At 47.0% G+C, this 21,227-nt stretch overlaps 1 protein-coding gene across 5 annotated transcripts in view; it reads right to left on the reverse strand.

Annotated features, from left to right (window-relative positions):
- RPH3A (rabphilin 3A) overlaps positions 1–21,227 on the reverse strand; it is a 327,189-nt gene that overhangs the window by 35,354 nt on the left and 270,608 nt on the right. For all 5 annotated transcript variants that reach the window (XM_074402202.1, XM_010342855.3, XM_074402201.1 and 2 more), the window contains 3 exons: positions 4,489–4,618; positions 3,024–3,107; positions 1,287–1,452 (listed from right to left, as the gene is read on the reverse strand). In XM_074402202.1, the coding sequence (XP_074258303.1) occupies positions 1,287–1,452; positions 3,024–3,107; positions 4,489–4,618 (380 nt within the window). The remainder of the gene's footprint in view (positions 1–1,286; positions 1,453–3,023; positions 3,108–4,488; positions 4,619–21,227) is intronic.

Consider the following 21,227-nt stretch of genomic DNA (forward strand, 5'->3'; position numbering starts at 1 on the left):
GCACCAGGCTGGAATGCAGTGGCGTAATTTTGGCTCACTGCAACCTCCGCCTCCCGGTTTCAAGCAGTTCTCCTGCCTCAGCCTCCCGAATAGCTGGGACCACAGGTGCGCATCACCACGCCCAGCTAATTTTTGTATTTTTTAGTAGAGATGGGGTTTCACCATGATCTCGATCTCTTGACCTCGTAATCCGCCCACCTCGGCCTCCCGAAGTGCTGGGATTACAGGTGTGAGCCACTGTGCTCGGCCCGGTTTGCAATTTCACACTATTTCCTTTGCATGCACAAACACATACGAGCATACATAGGCTTTATAAAGAACGATCATGCTAGACAGCATTCTCAGCCTAGAAGAACCAGGAAGAAGGAATCTTTTAGTGGTGAAAACTGGGGACTCCTCAGGGATGCAATATATGCTGACAATTTGGTGATTCTCTACAAGGCGCAGAAATTGCTCATGCCTTGTCAGGGAGAAAACATTTGCTGAATGCCTTTTAAGTGGCAGGCATTGTGCTAAGGACCTTGATAAGTTATCTTATGAGAAACGCAGGTGGACACTTCAATATTTGAGACGTTCAACTATAGCCTTCCTTTCAGAAGCACTGCCTGCACTCAATCGGGTATTGTCATTTAGTCCAGATTTTATCACTTAGTTTCAGTCGAAATTATTGCAAGGGCTTTATCTGGTCAGTCCTGGTGGCCTAATCCAACTAAAATGTATTTTTACTATGGCTGCTTTTAAAAATGTTTGCTATTTTGCTTCTCCCTCTTAATCATTTTAATAATTAGTCATAATACTTGGATAACAGTGATAATGTCAATAGTATCAATTTAGTAGTAGTAACTTTCTTTTACCACTTTCCTTCTATTCGTCTTTCACTTTTAACTAGTCCAAGTCAGACTTGCTTATGGATAGTAGGAGAAATATCAGGGTCCAGGAAGGCTTCTCAGCAAGCCCCGTGTTCTCCCAGGCTCCAGTGTGATCTTGGTGGTAAAATTCACTCTAAGTTCCCAATTTTAATTTCTACCTCTTATACACTAGATATTCCACCAGGGATGACCATGAAGCCTCTGGGCAGCTTGGAGTTACTGGAGAGTTCCCTGTGCCACCCTCTTGATAAGGATTTATGGTGAACTGTGAAGGAGATATAAGAGCCCTAGACCCAAGTCCAGAAGCGGATTGTCCAATAACTGGGTGGAAACACAGACACGATGTCAGGACATCCCTCAGGTAGACCAGGTGGCCAAGATCTGTCCTTGGTACTAAAAGAACCTGCTTTGTCCTACCTCGAGTTGGAGCCCGGGCAGGGTGCCTGGGCTCAGAAGCAGGCTGTTCAGGGGCAGCAGGCTCACTGACAGGCTCCTGGGGCTTGGTCTTCTTTATAGGCATAGGCTGTGGGAGGACCTGTTTGGGGAAGCCTTTGAAGAACCACGCTCCGGAACGCTTCCATACCTGGGGAGGAGAAACAGGGATTGAAGACATGGCAGCCAAGCACTGCTGCTCTTACCTTCACGAGTGCCCATTTTTATCTTTCCTCTTTGTCCAAAGCACACTGACACAATAGCCAGCATGCTTCTCTCACTACTACAGAGCCCTGCACAACTCATATTTATTCAGCCCACCCACCCTGAAAACTCAGGATAAAGGGCTTGAGTTTACCCATGTTATAGATGGAGAAAGTAGAATATGCAAAATGTTAAGGACTGGTCCAACAGTACACAGCCAGAGAATGGAAAACCAAGAGCTCACCTCCAAGTCTTCCATTCCTTAAAGGTGGCATGCTCTCCACTACACTGGTTGTTATAAAGAGGGTGATCTACCCAGAACTTCCCCAGGACCTCTGGCCTCTCTCCTGGCCCTGTGGGTCAGGACAGAGCAGCACACCCAGGGCAGTGTGTGAAACATCTTCCACTGCCTCATCAGATTCATTCTCTACCCTGCTCTGTGCCCCAGGAGGCTGACCAGTATGGACTGCTCTAACTGGACTCCACCAAATAAACCTTGACCTCTGTCTTCAGCTTTATTTGGTTAAGCCAGGGTTTACAACAAAGCCTCTTGAAAGCTTGGATTGCTGAAGAGTTCTCTTGGCAAATAAAGAGTTCATAGTAAGGAGGAGGGTGGGACTATGGTGTTTATTTCCTTGGCTCCCCCCAAACCCCTGCTAGTTGGACAGTGACTGCGTTCCTGTTAGGCTACACCTATCTTCCAGTCTGGGAACCACTCCCTCCTCTAACCCTTCAGTCTTAGGAAGGGAAACAGCAATGCTGTTGTTGCTGGTGCTAGGGTAACTCACCATCCCTTGCTGATTTCTCTTAGCTCTGTCTGGACCTTTGTCAATAACACCTTTATCAAACCCTTGATTACCCTGCTAAGTGTGCCAATGCTTTCCTGCCAGGCTCCTGACCGATACCGGGGAGGACATGGTTTTTTAAACATGGTCTCAAAGGCAGGACTCTGCAGCAGTGGCTGGGGGATGGAGAAATTGGGAGAAAGAGAAAGGACTTAATTGGAGTAAGGCGGGTAAGAAGTAGGACTGGGGAAGAGAAGGATGCCAGGGGAGAAAGAAAAAGAGACAGAGTAAAGAGAAAATGCAGAGAAAAGTGTGTGAAGATATGAGAAACAACAAGATAAAAAAAGGGAGAAAAAGGCAGTAAGGATGAGAGGAAGAAAAGGGCTCAAACAAGAGGACAGTGTGAGGAAAGAATAAAATGGAAATAAGAAATGCAATAGAGAGAGAGAAAGGAAAGATGTTAGGAGAGGAAGATCCATAAGGCAAGAAATGGGAAAAAAGAAAGAACAGAGGCCAGAGAGCAGTGAACAGAGAGGGAAGAAGAGAAGATGGAAAGGAAGAAAAAAGTCACAGAGGCAGAGGAAGAGAAAAACAATTCCTCCAAATGCTCTGAGGTTGTTCTGTCAATGTTCACTGCTGAGCCGGGTCCTTCCATACCAACCTCTTAAGACACCTCTTAAGCTGACCAAGAAAGGAGGGTGATCTAGGAGCCAGATGGAACCAGGGCACTCACCTCCCTCTGCTCGATGCAGATTTTGCAGAGCCACACGGAATGCAGGCGGTTGTTGGTCTCCACTCCGCACTTGGTGCAGACGTTCTGTGGTTGAAACACAGCCAACACCTTCAGATGAGCCATGTACGTGGGAGGCACAGCAGTGCATCCCCCACCTTCTCTTGGTGGGTGGAAGGAGGAAGAACTTCCCTCCATTCATCACACTTCCTTCCACGAGCAAGGCCAGTTAGAATAAAGTTCCAATTTGAGTTTTATTTCTAGCAGCAAGAACTTAAGTCATTCCCAGCACTGGATGAGGGAATTCTCTAAGCGTCCCTGTGGGATCTGAATTTTCATCATCCACAAAGGGGGGGATCATTGACATAATTGTTTCTAAAGAGGAATGGCCATATATCCATTTTGTGTCTTAATGTATTTTCTCTTTATTTCCAAAATGGATCTGCGACAACCTAGACTATGACTGGTTTAACTCCCCAAGGAGAAGGAAGATAACTAAGTAAATGCCATGCTGTGTGATGGAACACTATTCTTCTTTTTTTGTATGTGTGTTTTTAGTAGAGATGGGGTTTCACCATGTTGACCAGGATGGTCTCGATCTCTTGACCTCGTGATCCACCCGTCTCGGCCTCCCAAAGTGCTGGGATTATAGGCGTGAGCCACCGCACCCGGCCCAAGGACACTATTCTTTACTGAATTTCCTGGAAGTTAAGGCAATTAGGAAAACTTTATGGGTCACAAAACTCTCACTATTGAGTTGACTGGCAAGTTTTTCAGAATAAACTTTGCCAGTATTTCATCCTACATGTGAGATGGGACATCAAGCTGGAGACGATGACACTATAGATGTCTCCAGCTGCGTTGTCCAACCGAACCCTTGGAGTTCAGCAGATCCCAACTGAAATGCTGTATCTCTGCTCCAAAACTGTCAAGTGCAGAAAGTTTAAGGAAATGTTAGAGGCTGAACAGAGTTCAGGAAGACTCTTCTTTGAGGAAAAAATGCTCTGGAAGCTAAAAGATTCTAACTTGGTAGGATAGAGGCTTTCTAAGTTTCTTGTATCATAACGCAGATACAAGAATGCTAAAAGCATTCCACATACACACATGCATAAATATGTGCTTAGCATGCTCTTTAAACTGACACATGTAACTTGCTAAGGTACAACCAGGATACTTTGCAGGCTCAATCATAGCTCATGTCCTGTCACAGGCTCCCAAGTTTACCCTGGATGAAGCTCAGCTCTAAGAGACAGAAGGATCAGAGTGGCTTCCAGGGAGAAACCAGGATCAGGATTACCTTGGAAGGCAGTAGGGCAGGCAAGCATCCCAGAAAAAAATCATATACTGGCAAGTGATCTTCAGGATCCAAGCTCCACCCCCAAGACCCAGTGACCCCTACAGCTGGAACCCAGGACTTTCCCCTCTGCAGGTGCCACACAGGGAAGAAGGGAGAAGAGGGTGAAGGTACCTTTTTACAGTCCTCACAGACTACACAGGCAGAGCCCAGCATCCCCAGCTGTTCTCCACACAGTATGCAGCGGTTCACCCCATCTCCAGCCACGTTCTTCCTCATGTTTTCCAGGCGGTCCACCAGGCGCCTGGAAGCAGAGACAAGGTAAATAAGAACTTTGTAGGACTGGGGACCACCAGCATACCCCACAGTGTCAGGATCATGGTCTTCACCTTCTTTGAGCCATATGCTCTTGTGCATCTGATGACAGTTGTGAACTCTTCCCCGGAAAAAGGCACAGGCACATAAAATGCTGACACATTTCAGAATACCAAAGACCCCCTCTCACACCCGTCAAAATCCCATCTGTTCTACTGACTTCAGATTAAGAACCTTACCTAGTCCTTTATCTCCGGTCACCTCCTCCCAGAAACTGCCTTCTGAACACTAGATCGATTGATCTGTCTCCACGCTGCCTTCACAGGCATCTCAGACTTATGCTTTCAAACTTAACTTTTCATCTTGGCTGCTCTCCACCCCCAGCCCCAGCAAACCTGCTTCCCAGTCTTGGGAAATGTCACCACCCTCTACATACTTGCTCAAACCAGAATCCCTGGGCGGGAAGTCTTCCTTGACTCCCTCCTCTCCTGACATTCCATAACCCAACCAAATTCTTGGGCCCCACCCTAGCCCAATGGAATCAGAAATTCTGCCCCAAAATTGTCAAGTGCAGATAGTTTAGGGAAAGGGTAGAGGGTGAACAGAGCGCAGGAAGACCCCCCGTTTGAAAACGAATGCCCTGGAAGCTAAATGATTCTAATTTGGCTGGATAGAGGTCCAGCAATCTGTGTTTTCACGAGTCCTCCAGGGTATCCTGATGCATGCTCAAGAATGTCTTTGAGAATCATTGCTCTAGTTACACTGATCCTTCAGTTTCAGTTCTGTCTGCCTCAGCAGCAGAGCACATTCAGTTCCTTGTGCCTGGAACAAACACACACCTTAGTGATTTCTCTGTCTCTCTCTGTTGCAGACACACACACACTTTCATATTTTCCCTGGCTGGGGTGTCCTCATGCTTTAGAATAGCATTCCCTCTTGAAAGCCTCCTCTGACAACCAATTTTATTCACTCTACTAGAAACCTTGTACTTCCTTATAGCACTTGTCACCTTTGGAATTAACCACAGAGATCATCTGTATTAAGTAATCAGCTGATTGTGAAACAGTCTCTGGTTTGTCGCGGGACTATGAGTTCCCCGTCCCAGGCACATTGTCTGTCTTGTTCCCTGCTGTGTGCCCAGTGCCAAACCAGCGCCTAGGCTGTAGTGGGGATTTGTACATGCTGGTGGAATCAACAAGTGAATGAATGAACGAGAGCAGCTCACTCCCTACACGTGTATCTAGCAAAAGTAAGTTGCACCGAGTGTCAAGTCATGTGTAATAACAGCTTACACTTTGGTGGTGCTCACTATATGCTTAGCATGGCATGAGGTACATTGCCACCCACTTCCAGGAGGTAGGTGCTACTATTATGCAATTTTGCAGGTGAAGAAAGTGGCATGGGGAAGTTAAATGACGTACCCAGGATCACACAGCTAGGAAGTAGCAGAGCCGAAACTAGAACCCATAGCTGGGCATGGCGGCTCATGCCTGTAATCCTAACACTTTGGGCGGTCAAGTTGGGTGGATGATCTGAGGCCAGGGGTTTGAGACCAGCCTGGCCAACATGGCAAAACCCCATCTCTACTAAAAATACCAAAACAAACAAACAAACAAACAAAAAACAGGGCATGGATGTGTGCCTCTGTAGTTCAAGCTAGTCAAGAGGCTGAGGCAGGAGAATTGCTTGAATCTGGGAGGCAAAGGTTGCAGTGAGCTGAGATCGTGCCACTGCACTCCAGCCTTGGTGACAGAGCAAGACTCCATCTCAACAACAACAACAAAATCCTAGAACCCATGTTTCATATGCATTATCCTAGCACTTCTCAAGTTTAATGTGCACACAGACGACACGGGGATCTGTTAAAATGCAGATTCTGAAACACCAGGTCTGAGGTGGGGCCTGAGGTGCTACCTTTCTAGAAAGTTCCCACGTGGTGCCATGTGATGCCACTGGTTTTAGGCCACACTCTGAATGGCAACTGTGGCATCCTGTTTCCATTTCAAGTTTTTTTTTTTTTTTTCACTTCCCACCAGCTTGAAGTCATCTCCTTGCCTTTCCATCAAATGAAGGCTCCTTCTATACACACAGCCAGTGCACCCAGATAGCACTGGACCCCACCCACCTCTCCATGGGTCGGGAGAGCCAATGGGAGGGGACTTGGGCATCACAGCACCCAGAGGGCCCCTGGTAGCCTTCCCTGGCAGATACTCAGTGCTTATTCTGCCCATGGCCCTCATCGTTCCTGCCACGCCCTCAGCGTGCTCCGACTTACAATGCTATAAATAGCAGCTTCTCCCTTTTGTGTTCCATTCAAGAGAGGCGCTGCCCTGCCCAAGGAAGAGTCGAAGGCAGCCTGCACACTCTGGAGCCTCTGTGGTGACCCAGATTGCACAGAATCGCTTGAGGAGGCACAGTGTGCAGAGCTGAAGGCAGCACGCTCTTCTCGATTCTTCCTCATCTTCCCCCCACCCACCCTGTCCTCCCTAGAATTTATTTCTATAGGATGATGGGAGTGGGCAGGAACCAGAAACAAGCTCCCAATCCCTGGTGTCAGAACTCCTGTAATAACAGTAACACACTCCGGTGTTTACTGAGCACTTACTATGTGCCGGGAACAGATTTGTTTTTTAATTTTATTTTCTTATGGTATTTATGTATTATTATTATTTTTTTTTAGAGATAGGGCCTTGCTCTGTCACCCAGGTCAGAGTGCAATGGTGTGATCACAGCTTACTGCAGCACTGACCTCCTGACTTCAAGTGGTCCTCCTGCCTCAGCCTCCCATGTTGCTGGAACCACAGGCATGTACCACTCTGCCCAGCTAATTTTTTTTGAGACAGAGTCTCACTCTGTGGCCCAGGCTGGAGTGCGATGGTGCTATCTTGCGTGCCTGGCTATTTTTTTTTTTTAATTCCTTTTTGTAGAGATGAGGTCTCACTGTGCTGCTCAGGCTAGTCTCAAACTCATGTTCTCAAATAATTTTCCTGCTGTCGCTTCCCAAAGCATTGGGATTACAGACGGCTAGAAGCTAAGGACTCCTTTTGTTTCCATTTACTGCATGAGAAAACTGAGATACAGAAAAGTGAAGTGATTCCTGCCAGTTACACAGCTAAGAAGTAGTGAAAGCTGGGACTGAGACTCAGGCTGTCCAACTCCCAAGTCCTCGCTCTCAGCTGCTACACCATACAGCCACATGCCACGTAGAACCATGGGGATTGCCTTGAACAGTCCAACCTCCACCCTGCTCGATTTCCCTGCCTTTTCTTCACCAAGGGCCCCTCAATCATTAGCAAGTGCCAGGATGCCCATACGCAGTCACCCTGGCCGGTTCCAGCCCAACTAACTCTTACTGCCTGAGGTTGGGACAAGATACGCACCCGATGCTTCACCACTGTGTTTCTCCAAAGAACCCTGAACAGACAGTTGACAAACATTGATTTTAGCCCTGCCTTTTGCCTCTCTGGACTTCAGTTTCCTCATCTGGAAAATAGGAGGCATTGGGTTGCATCAGCGGTTGTCACACTGTGCTTCAAGCTACCCCAAGCATTTCATAGAGCCAGTTTAGGGGCCTCTGTGGCAGCATGGTGGGAGAGAATTTAAGGGGTTACCAAACCTCATTCCATACAGAGCATGTCTGCATTTATCTCCTACATTCGTTTGGACTGTTGAATTAGATTTCCTTTAGAAAGTTGGTCCCAGAGTTTTAAAAAAAAAAAAAACAGTTTGAAGTTGACTAGAGTTGATAAACCTCAGGATGCCTTTCAATGCCATAGAATTATAAAATGTTGTGAGACAATGAGGTAGGCTAATGGGGACAGGGGACGGCAGTTACATGGGGACATTTTTCTTATGCACAGTTGCTCCCAACTCTTTTCATCTTCATCCACTGCCTTAGTCAGAAAATAGATTTTGTCCTTCTCACTCCACCGTTGGGGGTCTCAGAGCACAGAGAGAGTGGGCCGCTTGCGTGGGTCACTCAGCCACAGCTAGAATCCAGTTCTGTGCTTCAGTCAATCATCTTTGCTTTCCATGAATTCCCACAGCCTCCTGCCTCATGTCGAGCTTTGCCAAAGCAGCTCAGGAACAGGGCGTGGGACAGATCCAATTCTAAACCACAGTGTGCTTTAAGGAAACTTAAAAGCGTTTTCTGCCTCTTCCTGGAAAATGAAGGCTGTGGATTTGCCCGTCACTTGCAAACCCACACTGTGGCCTCCCCACCTAATGCCTGCTCCTTTCGCCATTGACTCCTGGACGCCAAAAGGCCCCATGAACACATGTTATTCAGAGAGTGTCTCATTAGCTCCTATCAGTGGCAGCAAATGACACAGACACGCAACAGAGTTGAGATCATTACTCAACAGTCTCAGCTCAGGGATCCTTGTTATTCATGAATTCAGTACAGACCAGTAAAAAGGCTGCATATGAGATGGGGACACACAGATCTCCCTTCTCCTTCAGAAGACTGGGAATGAGCAGGGAGCTCCCTGCAGCCTGCCTGTTAGGACACCTGCCTTCCCAAATGCTGGAGGCACAGCATGGATGACCCAACAGCCTAAAAACTTAAATGAGGAAATAAAACTGCAAGAAGCCAAGCCAAAATGGGGTCATGGCGGACCATGCATCATAAATGGGTCTTTGTCCTGGTGATAAAACATCTCAGCATCTTCACCTGAGAAGAAAGATGTGCTTTTACCAGTCTTGGCAGGGAAGCCCTAGATGTGTATGGGAGATGCTCTCTGCCTTCACTGCATGTCAAGCAGTCAGCATTAAGAAGAATGCAGGTGCCCAGCCATGACTCTAAACCTCAGCTACGGATCTAATACAGCCTGGATGTCAGTATTTAAGCATGAAGTCCTGCTGAGAGCCAGGGCATGGGGGAATGCTCCCAAAATGTATGCTACATTGAGATCACCTGCGGAGAATGTTCAATATCCAGAGAATAATTCTATGGGGTTGAGGAGGCCTAGGAGGCTGCATCTTAAAGTAGCTCCCTGTTTGAGTCTGCTAGTGAATTCCTGGCTACACTTTAAGAAATAGGAAAGGAGGTGGTGAGGCACATCCCATGGATATATGCTCTTCTTACTGTGTTAAGTAGGAAAAAAAAAATAACTCAGGGTGCAGGATTGTGCAGGGTGTGAGTTTGGGTTTAAAACATGCTCACCTGAGTATCTCCATTGTGTGTACTCAAGCCTGTATATATACATCAAGAAGGAAGTACATCAAGACAGTCACAGTGATTATCCCCAGGTGGTCAGGGGTGATGCGTAACTTTTACTCCCCTCTTTAATGCACCCAACTAGTTGGACTCCTCTATACTTTCTTAAAATGAACATGTATTACTTCTACATCAGAGAAGAAAGTGCATTTTTGAAGATGGAGATCATGTGGCCAAGAGTTAAAACACATGGGTTTGATTCCTACCTCTTATCCAGTCAATAACTTCAAAAAACTCAATTCTAATAAGAGGGGTTAGATGAGATGCTCCTCACGTTTCCTCTCATGAGCAGCATTCTGGATTCTCAGATGCTGAGGCTGAAACATTAAAACATTGAGATTTATCCTCCTCCTCCTCCTCCTTCTTCTTCTTTTTTTTTTTTTTTTTGAAATGAAGGACTCTTGATGGCTGAGAGTAGACCCTCTCTGCATTAGCCGCCTGGTGTTATTAGCCTGCCTGGCTTTGTTTACCTACCTAATGGCTCCATCCCCTTCTCCCACATTAAGTGCCCAATTGACTGAACCCTGTAAGTGGCTGACACTCACTACTGTGTCTTTACATGCCTGATTAACTTTATGATGACTACTCACACCTGGCATCCTGGGAACATCCATCACCAGGCTGGGCGCTTACGGTGAGCTGCTGGTGACTCAGTGAAGTCGGGTGGGCACATCCCATTTCCCAGGATGCTCCCAGAGGCACCAGAAGGAGTATGTCCCCTCCTCTAGGCACCAATGGATGGTCTCTGGAGGTGGTGGGAAGCGAGTTCCCAACTCAGTCTGACCTTACCATCTAAATGGAGGCAGATGGGCTATTCACTCACTTGACAAACATTTATAGAGCACCTACTATGTGCCAAGTAGACAGTGAGGATCCAACAGTAGCAAAACAATGAGATCCCTGCCCTCATGGAGCTGGCATTCAAGTGAGAGATCAGACATTGTTTAAAAAAACACACAAATTGCCATAATCATCATAAGTACCCTGAAGGACAAGTATGAGCAGCTGTGAGAACTCACAAGAGAGGAACAGAAACAGTCAAGATGAGTCCTCCGAGGAAACCAGGGAACAGCACATACAACAGAAGTGAGAGGTGCTCAGCATGACTGGGAGGCTGAATGGCAGGAGATGAGGCTGGAGAGACAGCAGGGAGCACTCCATGCAGGGTCTCGTGTTGAAGGGTGATTGGGCAACATGCAAGGGCTTTCAGTGGAGGAGACTCAACTTCCCTCCCCCCTCTTGTTTTTGAGACAGGGTCTGGCTCTGTCACCCTGGCTGGAGTGCAGTGGCATGATCAGAGCTCACTGCAGCCTCAAACTCTGGGGCTCAAGCAATCTTCCCACCTCAGCCTTTCAAGTAGCTCTGATTATAGGTGAATGCCACTGCGCCCAGCTATTATTATTTTTTTAGAGATGAAGTCTTACTATATTGCACAGGCTGGTCTTGGAATCCTGGGCCCAATCGAGCAATCCTCCCGCCAAAGCCTCCCAAAGTGCTGGGATTACAGGTGTGAGATGCCACACCTGGCCCCATTTAGAGACAACTCTTGGAGAAATGAATGGAGCCCTTGGGAGGCTTAGTACAGTGAGAGTTTCAGATACTGCAGCCGTTCCAGGCAGAATGAAGCAGGCAGGTTTCTGGTCTTTATATATACAGCTGAGCAGGCCTTTTGAAAATCCAAGGTTGGTCCAAATGGGTCTAACTCAGCGGTGGTAAAAGAGCGTATCAGAAGGAGGGCCACAAAATGCCATTGCATGCCAGCAGGTTTCAAGGAGTCACTTGCTATATTAGCTTTCTGTGGCTGCTGGAACGAAGTATCACAAACTTAGAGGTTGAGACCATATACATTTATCTTAACAGCTCTGGAGATCAAGGCTAACATCAAGGCATTTACAGGGCTTCATTCCTCCCGGAGGCTCTAGGAGAGAATCTGTTCCCACGCCTTTCCCAGTTTCTAGAAGTCAGCTGCATTCTTTGGCTCATGGTCCCTTCTTCCATTTTCAAAACCAGCAGTAGGGCACCTTTTAATCTCTCGGTGAATCTGACCTTCCTGTTGCCTCTCATAGGAAACCCCTGTAATGACATAGGGTCTGCCTGGATAATCCTGGATAATCTCCCCATCTGAAGATTCGTAACTCCCACATCTGCAGGGACCTTTTTGCCACCGGAGGTAACAAATGCACAGGCTTGAGGGACTGGAATGTGGATGCTTTGGGGGAGGCCATCGTTTTGCCTGCCACAACACATGTGTGCCACATCAGTCACCCAGAACCTGATTCGGGTCTGAATCCAGCTTGAGCTCTCCTCTGCGGAACAATTCCTCCCTGACTGGCTGTGGATGTCAGATAAGCCAAGCTGCTGACTCTGAGTGCCAATCACTTTCTTCAGGTGTTCACAATCGGTCCTAAGAAAGTGTAGACCCCCTATACACAGGCCTGCAAGCACTGGGTTGGGTGCCAATTCTCGAGTGAGCTTGCCTGGGTCCCTGTCTGGACTTCGCTACGTCCTAGCTCTGTGACCCCAGGAAAGCTACTTAACCTTTCAGGGCTTCAATTTCTTTATCTGTAAATTAGGAAAAACAAAGTCCTTACCTCCAAGGATTGTTGCAAATGTAAAATGAGATCGTGTTTCTAAAATACCCAGAACATGGTAACTATTCAGTAATGGTTGCTGCTAATTCTTTAGTCTGGAAATTTGTGGCTTCATACCTCCCTGTACTCACTTTTTTCTGGGTAACCAGGATGCTATCATCTGCCTATGAAATCTATCTTTCTAAAGCTTTTAAAGGGGCTGCATTGATTAGAAATTTATAGGACTCAAGTACCCATCTCTAAACACACACACACACACACACACACACAAACACAAATGACACATGTACCCACACATATATGCCCACAACCACGCCTGTAGAGGCATGTGTACATGTGCCTATGAGTCTGCACACACACACACACACACACACACACACAAAGTATAATCAGAACCTACATGAAAGAATACACCTTTATATGCATATCTGTACACACTGTGCTCTTGCAGAGAGATCAGATCCAATCGGCTGCCTTCTTCAAGCAAAGTCATAAGCCCAGCGAAGAGCCAATAGCTGCTTGTTTCTGATGCTCAGCCTTCCACAAAAAGCCCAAACTGACCTCAGAAACATTCAGGTAACTACTTTTGAGCTTTCCCGTACTGCTGCAACATCTTGATGCATGTCAGAGAAAAGGCTAATGGTTGTACAATTGCACCAGAAAGTAGGCTTAATGTGGTGTGCAGCAGTGCCCGGGAAAGACACCCTGCACCCTGCTTGCCCAGTGTGACGGGTTTATGTGCCAATCTCTGAATCAGCAGAGGAAATGGCTAAAAGCTGAGGTTCTATCAACCAATGGGATGGAGCCAGAGCGGCTGCCTTTAGAAGCAGTGGTTGACCACGATGTCACCATTCAGAAAAACACAGCAAAGTGGGAGAGTGGATACGATGCCATGTTGTGCCTCTGTCTCTCTCATCTTTGCCTCTGTCTATCTCTCTTTCTCTCTCTCTGTCACACACACACACACACACACACACACACACACACACCATACACCACATCATCAATTCCACAATCCCTGCTCACTCTTCACCTCACTCTAATTGCCAAGCAGGGGGATATTACTGTTGAGTTTATTAAAGTTGGCACTTTCTGAAGTCAAAATTGGACCATCTGCTGTGAGTGAGGAAATGGCTGCTCTCACAGGGGCTGGCCTGAGGCTCCAGTGCCAGGGTCTCTCAGGAACCTGGCCTTAAATGACTGAGCTGCTCCATCAGGAAACCACACGCTGGGATATGGGCCGTGTGCATTTCAGACTCATTAATTCTCCCTGCTGTTTGTTACTGTCACCACCTGGGGAGCCTTAGATCCCAGTCTGTCTCCTTGAGGGACTGGTGAATGTGATTCCTGCCCGGGCCTTGGCACTTTGGGGAGGAGGGTCACCTCGATTCAGAGTTGGAGATGAGGGAACCAAGAGAGAAAGACCACTGGAGGGCCCAGCTGGGCTTGTGCAGTCCATGCTGGGCAAGGTGCTGTGTCATGACAAACCCAGGAACAGCAATAATTGTGATTGTTGTTTGAGTGCTTACTGTGCCAGGTGCTGTGCTAAGTACTCTATATGCATTGTTTTTCTTAAGCCATCAACAATCTGGGAGATAAGCTCTACTATTCGCTCCCATTTTACAGATGGGGAAGCCAAGGCACACAGAAGGGAACTCACTTACCCAAGTGTACACAGCTCGAGTGGAAGAGATGGATTTGGAAGTTAGGTCTAGCTGCCCAGATGCTAGAAGAATGGAATCTTTGCTTCGTGTCAGGGTTTATGGTTGTGGTTCTTTCTGACCCCTGTCACTGCCCTTTCCTATCATGGAAAATAGAGTTGGGAGAATGTGGTGCTGAGGCCTGAATGGGGACAAGAGTCACTGTGGTAAAGGGGAATGAACTGTTCAATCGCACATGAACAAACATATGAAGAAGAAACATATAAAATGATCAAATTAACTTCAATAAATGTCTGAGATACCCTGTAAATTACTGACTTCTCTGAATCCCTGAAATCATTCATCAGTTACCTTTCCCTTTGACCATGCAAAGGCTGTGTGTCTCTAGGCAAGTGTCTTAACTTCCCTGAGCTTCAGTTTACTCAGTTGTAAAGCAGTGATGATCGTCTGACTCTCAGTGAGGACATCATGAGGATTAAAGGAAATATATGATATTTGAAAATTCCTGGCACAGGGCTTGGAGATAAATGTTTGTTTCTCTAAGGAATAGCAGAATAGGAGTCTAATCCTAGAGCCAGCCAGATTCATAATTCCAGTCCCACTACTTATTAACTGTATGACTCTTGGCAAGTTGCTAAACCTCTCCGTTCTTCAGTTTCCTCTTCTGTGAAATGGGAATGATTATAATATGTTCTATTACGTAGGATTGCTGTGAGAATTACATAAATGAATCTACAGAAAGCTCTGAGCACAGCGCTGGCACATGATACCAATAACAGTAGTCTGTTGTAATTATTCTGCTAGAAGTTGAGGATGAGTCCAAGAAAAATCGCAGTCGATTTCGTCTCCCATTTCTTCTCCACCAACAAAAGGGCTAGAGCAGTGGTTCTCAACAGGGGTGACTTTGCCCCTCGGGGACACTGAGCAGTGTCTGGAGACATTTTTAGTTGTCGCAGCTGGGTGGGGTGTTAAATCAGGCATCTTAGTGGGTAGAGACCAGAGATGCTGCTGAACAGTCTACGATGCACAAAACAGCCCCCACACAGAGAATTATCTGTCCCAAAAAATAGATGGGATTTGAAGACCGCCCCATCCAACTTCCCATTTTACAGATGACGCCAGGGAGGCATGAGGGAGGCTGTACAGGTAAAGAGACTTGATAAGCACCTTAGTTGGGTTTATGGTTCACTCAGTATGCATTGTTCACTCAACACATATGTGTTCTCTCTTTTATGGCAGGCATCGAGCTAATTAAGGAATCCAGAAAGCTTCACTCTGTTGCCCAGGCTAGAGTGCACTGGTGCAATCTAGGTGGTTCATTGTGACCTCTGCCTTCCAGGCTCAAGCGATTCTCCTGTCTCAGCCTCCAGAGTAAAAAAAACCCAAATGTCTTAAGTTACTTTCCTTAATGTGTTGTACATCTTTTCTTCTTCTTTTTTTCTAAGGTGGAGTCTTGCTCTGTCGCCCAGGCTGGAGTGCAGTGTTGCAAACTCTGTCTCTTGAGTTTAAGCGATTCTCGTGCCTCAGCCTCCCAAGTAGCTGGGATTACAGGCATGTGCCACCACACCTGGCTCCTGGCTAATTTTTGTATTTTTAGTAAAGATGGGATTTCACCATGTTGACCAGGCTGGTCTCAAACTCCTGGCCTCAAGTGATCCACCTACCTCAGCCTCTCGAAAGTGCTGGGAGTACAGGCATGAGGCACTGTGCCCAACCCTATTTTCATCTTATTCAAACAGATTCTATGACACACCAGGGCTAGCTAGACATTGGAAAAAGCACTGGTCCAATCCCTGAGGAAACTGAGGCACAACTCAATAACTCCTGATACCAGGGGATCAGAGTCCCCCCAAACCTGATGAAATCCATGTTTATTTTGGGAAAAAAATGTACATAGACACATCCATGAATGTTTATAATATCAGAATGCCCCCAAGTCCCTGACTCCCATCCATAGAATCTTAAGACTCTAAGAACACAGGAAAGGAGTCCTCCTTTAGAAAGACAAGAAGAGTATGACCTGGCTTATGGTCGGCTTGTCAAGCCATAGGACAGATATCTACCTAATTAGATGTAGCAAGTTCCGGGCATTATCACTCACTTCTCCCTCTGTCCATATTTTGGAAAAAATATGTGCCAAAAACACGAGGGAAGGTGGAACCAAGATGAGAAGGTGATAGGGGTGCGACAGATCCTGTCAACAACAAGTCTCTCCGACTTCCTCATTCATCGCAGTGTCTGGATGCCAAGGCTAATGACAAATCCTAATTACTTTTTTGGGCCCATCTGTTTAGGGAAGGTGACCTCGAATGGAAGCCACCCAGCTGCCAGTCCCTTCACAGGCAAGATATGTGAGCAAATGCCTTTGAGAGGCTCTGGACAGGAAGAAATATAATAAGGATAAAGTTGGCCTTACCAATGCCAACTTTTGCCAGGGAGAGAGGTGAAAATGCAAACCAATTTTGGAGGCAAGTGTCTAATTCCAAACTTAATACATTCTAAAAGTCCTGTGCGTAACCTAGGTATGTCTTTACAACTCACAAAGGGGCCCTTCTATGCTCAGGAGAAGAACTCAGCAGCCATGTGTGTCTAGCCTGGCACCTCTGACCACAGCCAATTGGATAAGGGGCGGGCATCTAGGGTGAGCTAGGTCAATCAGAGGTTCTTCCCTGGGAATTTGGAATTTGGAGAAGAAGAGCTAAAGAAACTGGGAATATCTAGATCCCTTGAGATACCTCTGAATCCTTAAATTTCTCTTTCTGCATAATGTGATAAAGATAGGCACCAACAATGCCTTCCTCCTCTGCATACACATGCCATTTATCCCATAGAGAGATAGGATCTATTTCCTGTCCTCGATAGAAAGTGATGGACATAATACCCTGCCAGTTCCAGACCCACCCGTTAAGAGATCAGGCAACACCTATCTTTGCTTCTTTCAGACCCAGCTGCCATGTAAAGGAATTTAGGCCAGAGTAATAAATAAGGAAAGATGAAGGCAAAGACAGGGGCTACCTGGAGAGCACCAAGGTACAGACAGGGGAGTAAAGCTTTCTTGCACCTTCCAGCCCAGCCCAACCACCGGCTGAATGCAGCTGAGTGAGCAAACCCAGCCCATGCCCCCGGAGCAAAAAACCTGCCCAGCAGAGCTCTGTCTGAATCCTTAACCCGCAAAAATCATGAAAAATAATACATTGTTTTTCTCTAAGCCACAAACTTTTGGGTGGTTTGTTATATTGTAATAGGTAACTGAAGCAACCTAGCTGAAATTAGTTTCCTTTCTTGTAAGCAAAGTGTCCTAACAGAAGTCTGTAGCAGTCGGGCATGCAAAATGAACTCTGAAATCCCACTTAGCTCTTGTATAAGAAATGTGGGGGCAAAATGAGGTTGGTTAATGCGTTTCTCTCCTGGCCATCATCTCTCCCTCCTGGGATGCTGAAGAGAACAGAGCTGGGCTGTGAGCTGAGCGGTGAGTGAAGGTTTAGACTCCTCCCAGCACATGGGCTCCATGGAGTGAAGTGGTTCTGGGTTGCTGTGCATGGCCTGGGACTCCCTGGGGCAGCTAACTCTTGCAAAACTGCCCCAGAGAGGCAAAGCCTGAGGGGATTTCTCTCCTGGAACTCTCAGAACCGAAGCAGCAGGCAGACTAGCTCTGGCAGCTTTGGAAGGTACAGACAGGTTAATAAGAGCTGGAAAGAATTATTGGGTCAACACAGAAACGGTTTCAACTTCCAGTCCTCAAAATGTCCCCTCCAAACCTGAGTAATTAACATTTCCATGCTCTGCAGAGCCTGGGAATTTGGGAACACATCTTCAGGAAACACATCTCAGAGATTCAAGAGGAGAGATCTGAGAGTCAGCCAAATAGGGATGTGTACCTTGCCACCATATGACCTTAGGCAGATGGTCTAAGCTCTCTAAGCTTCAGTTTCCTCACCTGTAAAATTGGGAAAATAATAGCTTACTTGACAGGGTTGAGAGGAACGGCTAATGAGTTAATTTATACGAAGTTTTTAGACACTGGGCTTGGCACATAGTAAGTGCTCAGTAAATGGCACCCATCATGATGATTATTTATCATGTTTATTGACAGTAATTTCATAACTTTCCCAGATAGTTTTCACTCAGGTAATAGAAAGGAACATTCAGCATCATGGAGCTGATGTCTGGACCCAGTAAGGGGCACAGCTACATTGGCAATTTTAACATAGAAGGAGCTCATTACTGAGAGGTACAGCCAGCAATAGGGTATGAGGTCCCTCACCAGACACCCCCAAAATACTGTAGAGTCTGAGCAGAAAGAATCCTGAGAATGAGACCGAGTCATTTGATGGATGGGGTAACTGAGGTCCCAAGGGCTGAGATCCTCACGCTCTGCAACAGGAGCCCCAGTTAGCACCCCCCATTTTCAGTTTGGCTCCATGTCTGATGTTTCACTTGGCTTTCATCTGACTCCTCTCGGATCCCCTCCTAGGGAAGTGTGGGTGGAACAGGAATCAGGGCAGGTTTGAGCTTGTAAGACACAAATAGCATTGGGTTTGCCTCTGGCGATGCCACCAGCAAGGGCTGGCTGCAGGAAGGGCACTGTGGAACAACCACAGCCGGAATCTTCCAGGGCTGTCCTCCCAACTCCGGGAAGCCAGGCAGAAAACACATTGTCTCAGCAAAGGGACATTCTGTCACCAAAGACTTGGCCCAAGCTCCCCTGGAAGCCTCTCAAATCTCCTTCAGGGGAAGCCAGGGGCTGCTAGAATTTCAGGGCTTGCCAAACAGGAGTCTCAGGGCAGACTTCTCGAACAAAGGCTTCAGCGAGCATGAAAAAATCAGCGTTTTCATTAAAACAAAACAAAACAAAACCTCACCATTAAATAACTGCCACTATTTATTAAGCAGGCACTTTGTATAAGGCACCACAATATTCCTTTGCATGCTAATTATATACCCGGATGTATGTGACAATGTTATCCCCATTTTGCAGATGAGGAAACTGAGGCATAGGGAGGTTAAAGTGGCCTATCTAAGAGCACACCAGGGGTAAGTGGCAAAACTGAAATTTGGACCCAGGCCTCCCTCGCTTGGCAACCCCAGCTCTTAACTGCAGTGCTCTGCCGCCACGTCACCAGGTTGGTAGGGAGAACACAGCAAGGCATCAAAAACAAAGCAGGGACCCCATTTACCCTGCTCTAAATCACTTAAGCTGGGATCTGCTCAGTTCACAAGGACCTCTATAACCTGACCTCCAGAGGCAGCCCAGTGGCCATGCTGATACTATAGGGCTTGGCACGCCTGGCTGCAGCTGGTCGGACAAGGGACAGTACTTGACATTAGTCAGTCAGAGTACTTTCCCTGGGAGTTTGGACCCTGGACAAGACTATAAATCCCCAAGCCTCTTGGCCACAGGAAATGTAGAAAGAAGTTGAAAGACAACCTCATCTTCCATGTTCATTCATTCACTCAAAAAATATTTTCCTGTGTACCTATTATATACCAGGCTTTAGGAACACAGTAGTGAACAAAACTGGCAGAAATATCTACCCTCAGGAATCTTAATCTAAGGGGAGAGACATACAATAGTCAAAGGAAATATGTAAAATATAAAATGTGATAGCTGGTGGTACGTGCCAGGCAGGAGAAAGGTTGAACAGAGTTCTTGCTTTCACCGTTTAGCCTTAATATACATATTTTTCCTTCCCTCATGGCTGAGGCCTATCATTGTATGAAAACACACACGCACATACACATATGTACACACACACGTATGCATGTGCATATGCACATGCATGAACACACGCACACATGCATACACATGCACACACATACACACTGCCAGCCTGGAGAACCTTCTACTCTTGAAATATCATTTAAAAAGCAAAGCAAAATGAAAACCTAACCCCATAAGCAAGCTCCCCAGACCTATCCCTTTGGTAACCACCCAAGGAGGCTGACAGAGGGTCAAGTGTGAAGCTGACGCATCCTGTGGCAGGTGTTTGTCACTCGTCAGCGACACCTCTGATTTCCCCAGCCTGCCCTGAGTGCGATTATCTGCAGAGGCTCCAGTCAAAGGCACCCACTTCCTGCATCCCCAGAGCATCATTTTTTCATTAACCCCCAGCTGAGTACCTGGGTAGGGAGATCAGTGGGCACCTCAGTGCCTAAATCTGTTATAAGCAGTTGGCAATGGCTGCCCCGGCAGAAGGGCTTGGGGAGGGTGTAAGCGGAGGTGATGTCCCAGCCTCCTGCCTTCTCATTGCCTGTTTGATATTCAGGTCTGGGACGGCGACTCCCATGGCCTCTCTGTATCCCTGCAGCTAAAGTCTCCATTTATACCGAGAGTCCCCCAAACACATACCCTCACTCCCTTCTCTCAGTCACCCCTCCCACCCTGATGATGCCCCACATTTTCCCCACTCCCCCAGCTCCAGCCCACACCCATGCCCCTCCTTGCTCTCCAGTACTGTCCCTGCTCATTGATGTGGTCACATCTCTTCACTCATCACACATCCTTCTTATAAGCCTTGCTTCTCTCACATACACGTTTTCATTATCCTGCCTTCTGAGCCCCACTTGCCTCTCCTTCCTACCATTTATTAAATGCATAGTGTCGCCAGAGTCTGGGTCAGGATCTGTGCATACATCATCTCAACCCTTACAAGAGTCTTATAAGATAATTACGGTTATTTCTCTCATCTGCCAGTGAGCAAATCGGGGCTCAGAGAGGTCAACATGCCCAAGATCCAGAGCGGGCAAGTGGGGAGCTGGCATGGGACCCCTTGGTTCCTGGAGTCCTGACCGATCGGGTTAACCTCTGCTTCCTCGCTCACATGCTGTCAGACTCTTACAGGACTGGGTTCTCCAACTGTCTTACATAACTCATTTCAAATGTGCTTTCTCTTTTACACACTCTCTTTTTCACCTACTCCCTGTCATCCTAACCTTGCCCTCAGCTGTACCTTCTGACACCTACGTGGCTATCATCTCTAGAGCACATCCCTATGCAGCTGTGATTAGCTGAGACACCTGATGCTCACACCCACACCACTTCTTGCAGCCTCCAATGACAATCTCCCCTTTCTGTATCACAAGACCCCTCCCCTGGGTCTTCTTCAATGCACCCCCCAGCCAAGAACC

The sequence above is a fragment of the Saimiri boliviensis genome, chromosome 7 (assembly GCF_048565385.1).
Source record: "Saimiri boliviensis isolate mSaiBol1 chromosome 7, mSaiBol1.pri, whole genome shotgun sequence".
Classification (NCBI taxonomy): domain Eukaryota; kingdom Metazoa; phylum Chordata; class Mammalia; order Primates; family Cebidae; genus Saimiri; species Saimiri boliviensis.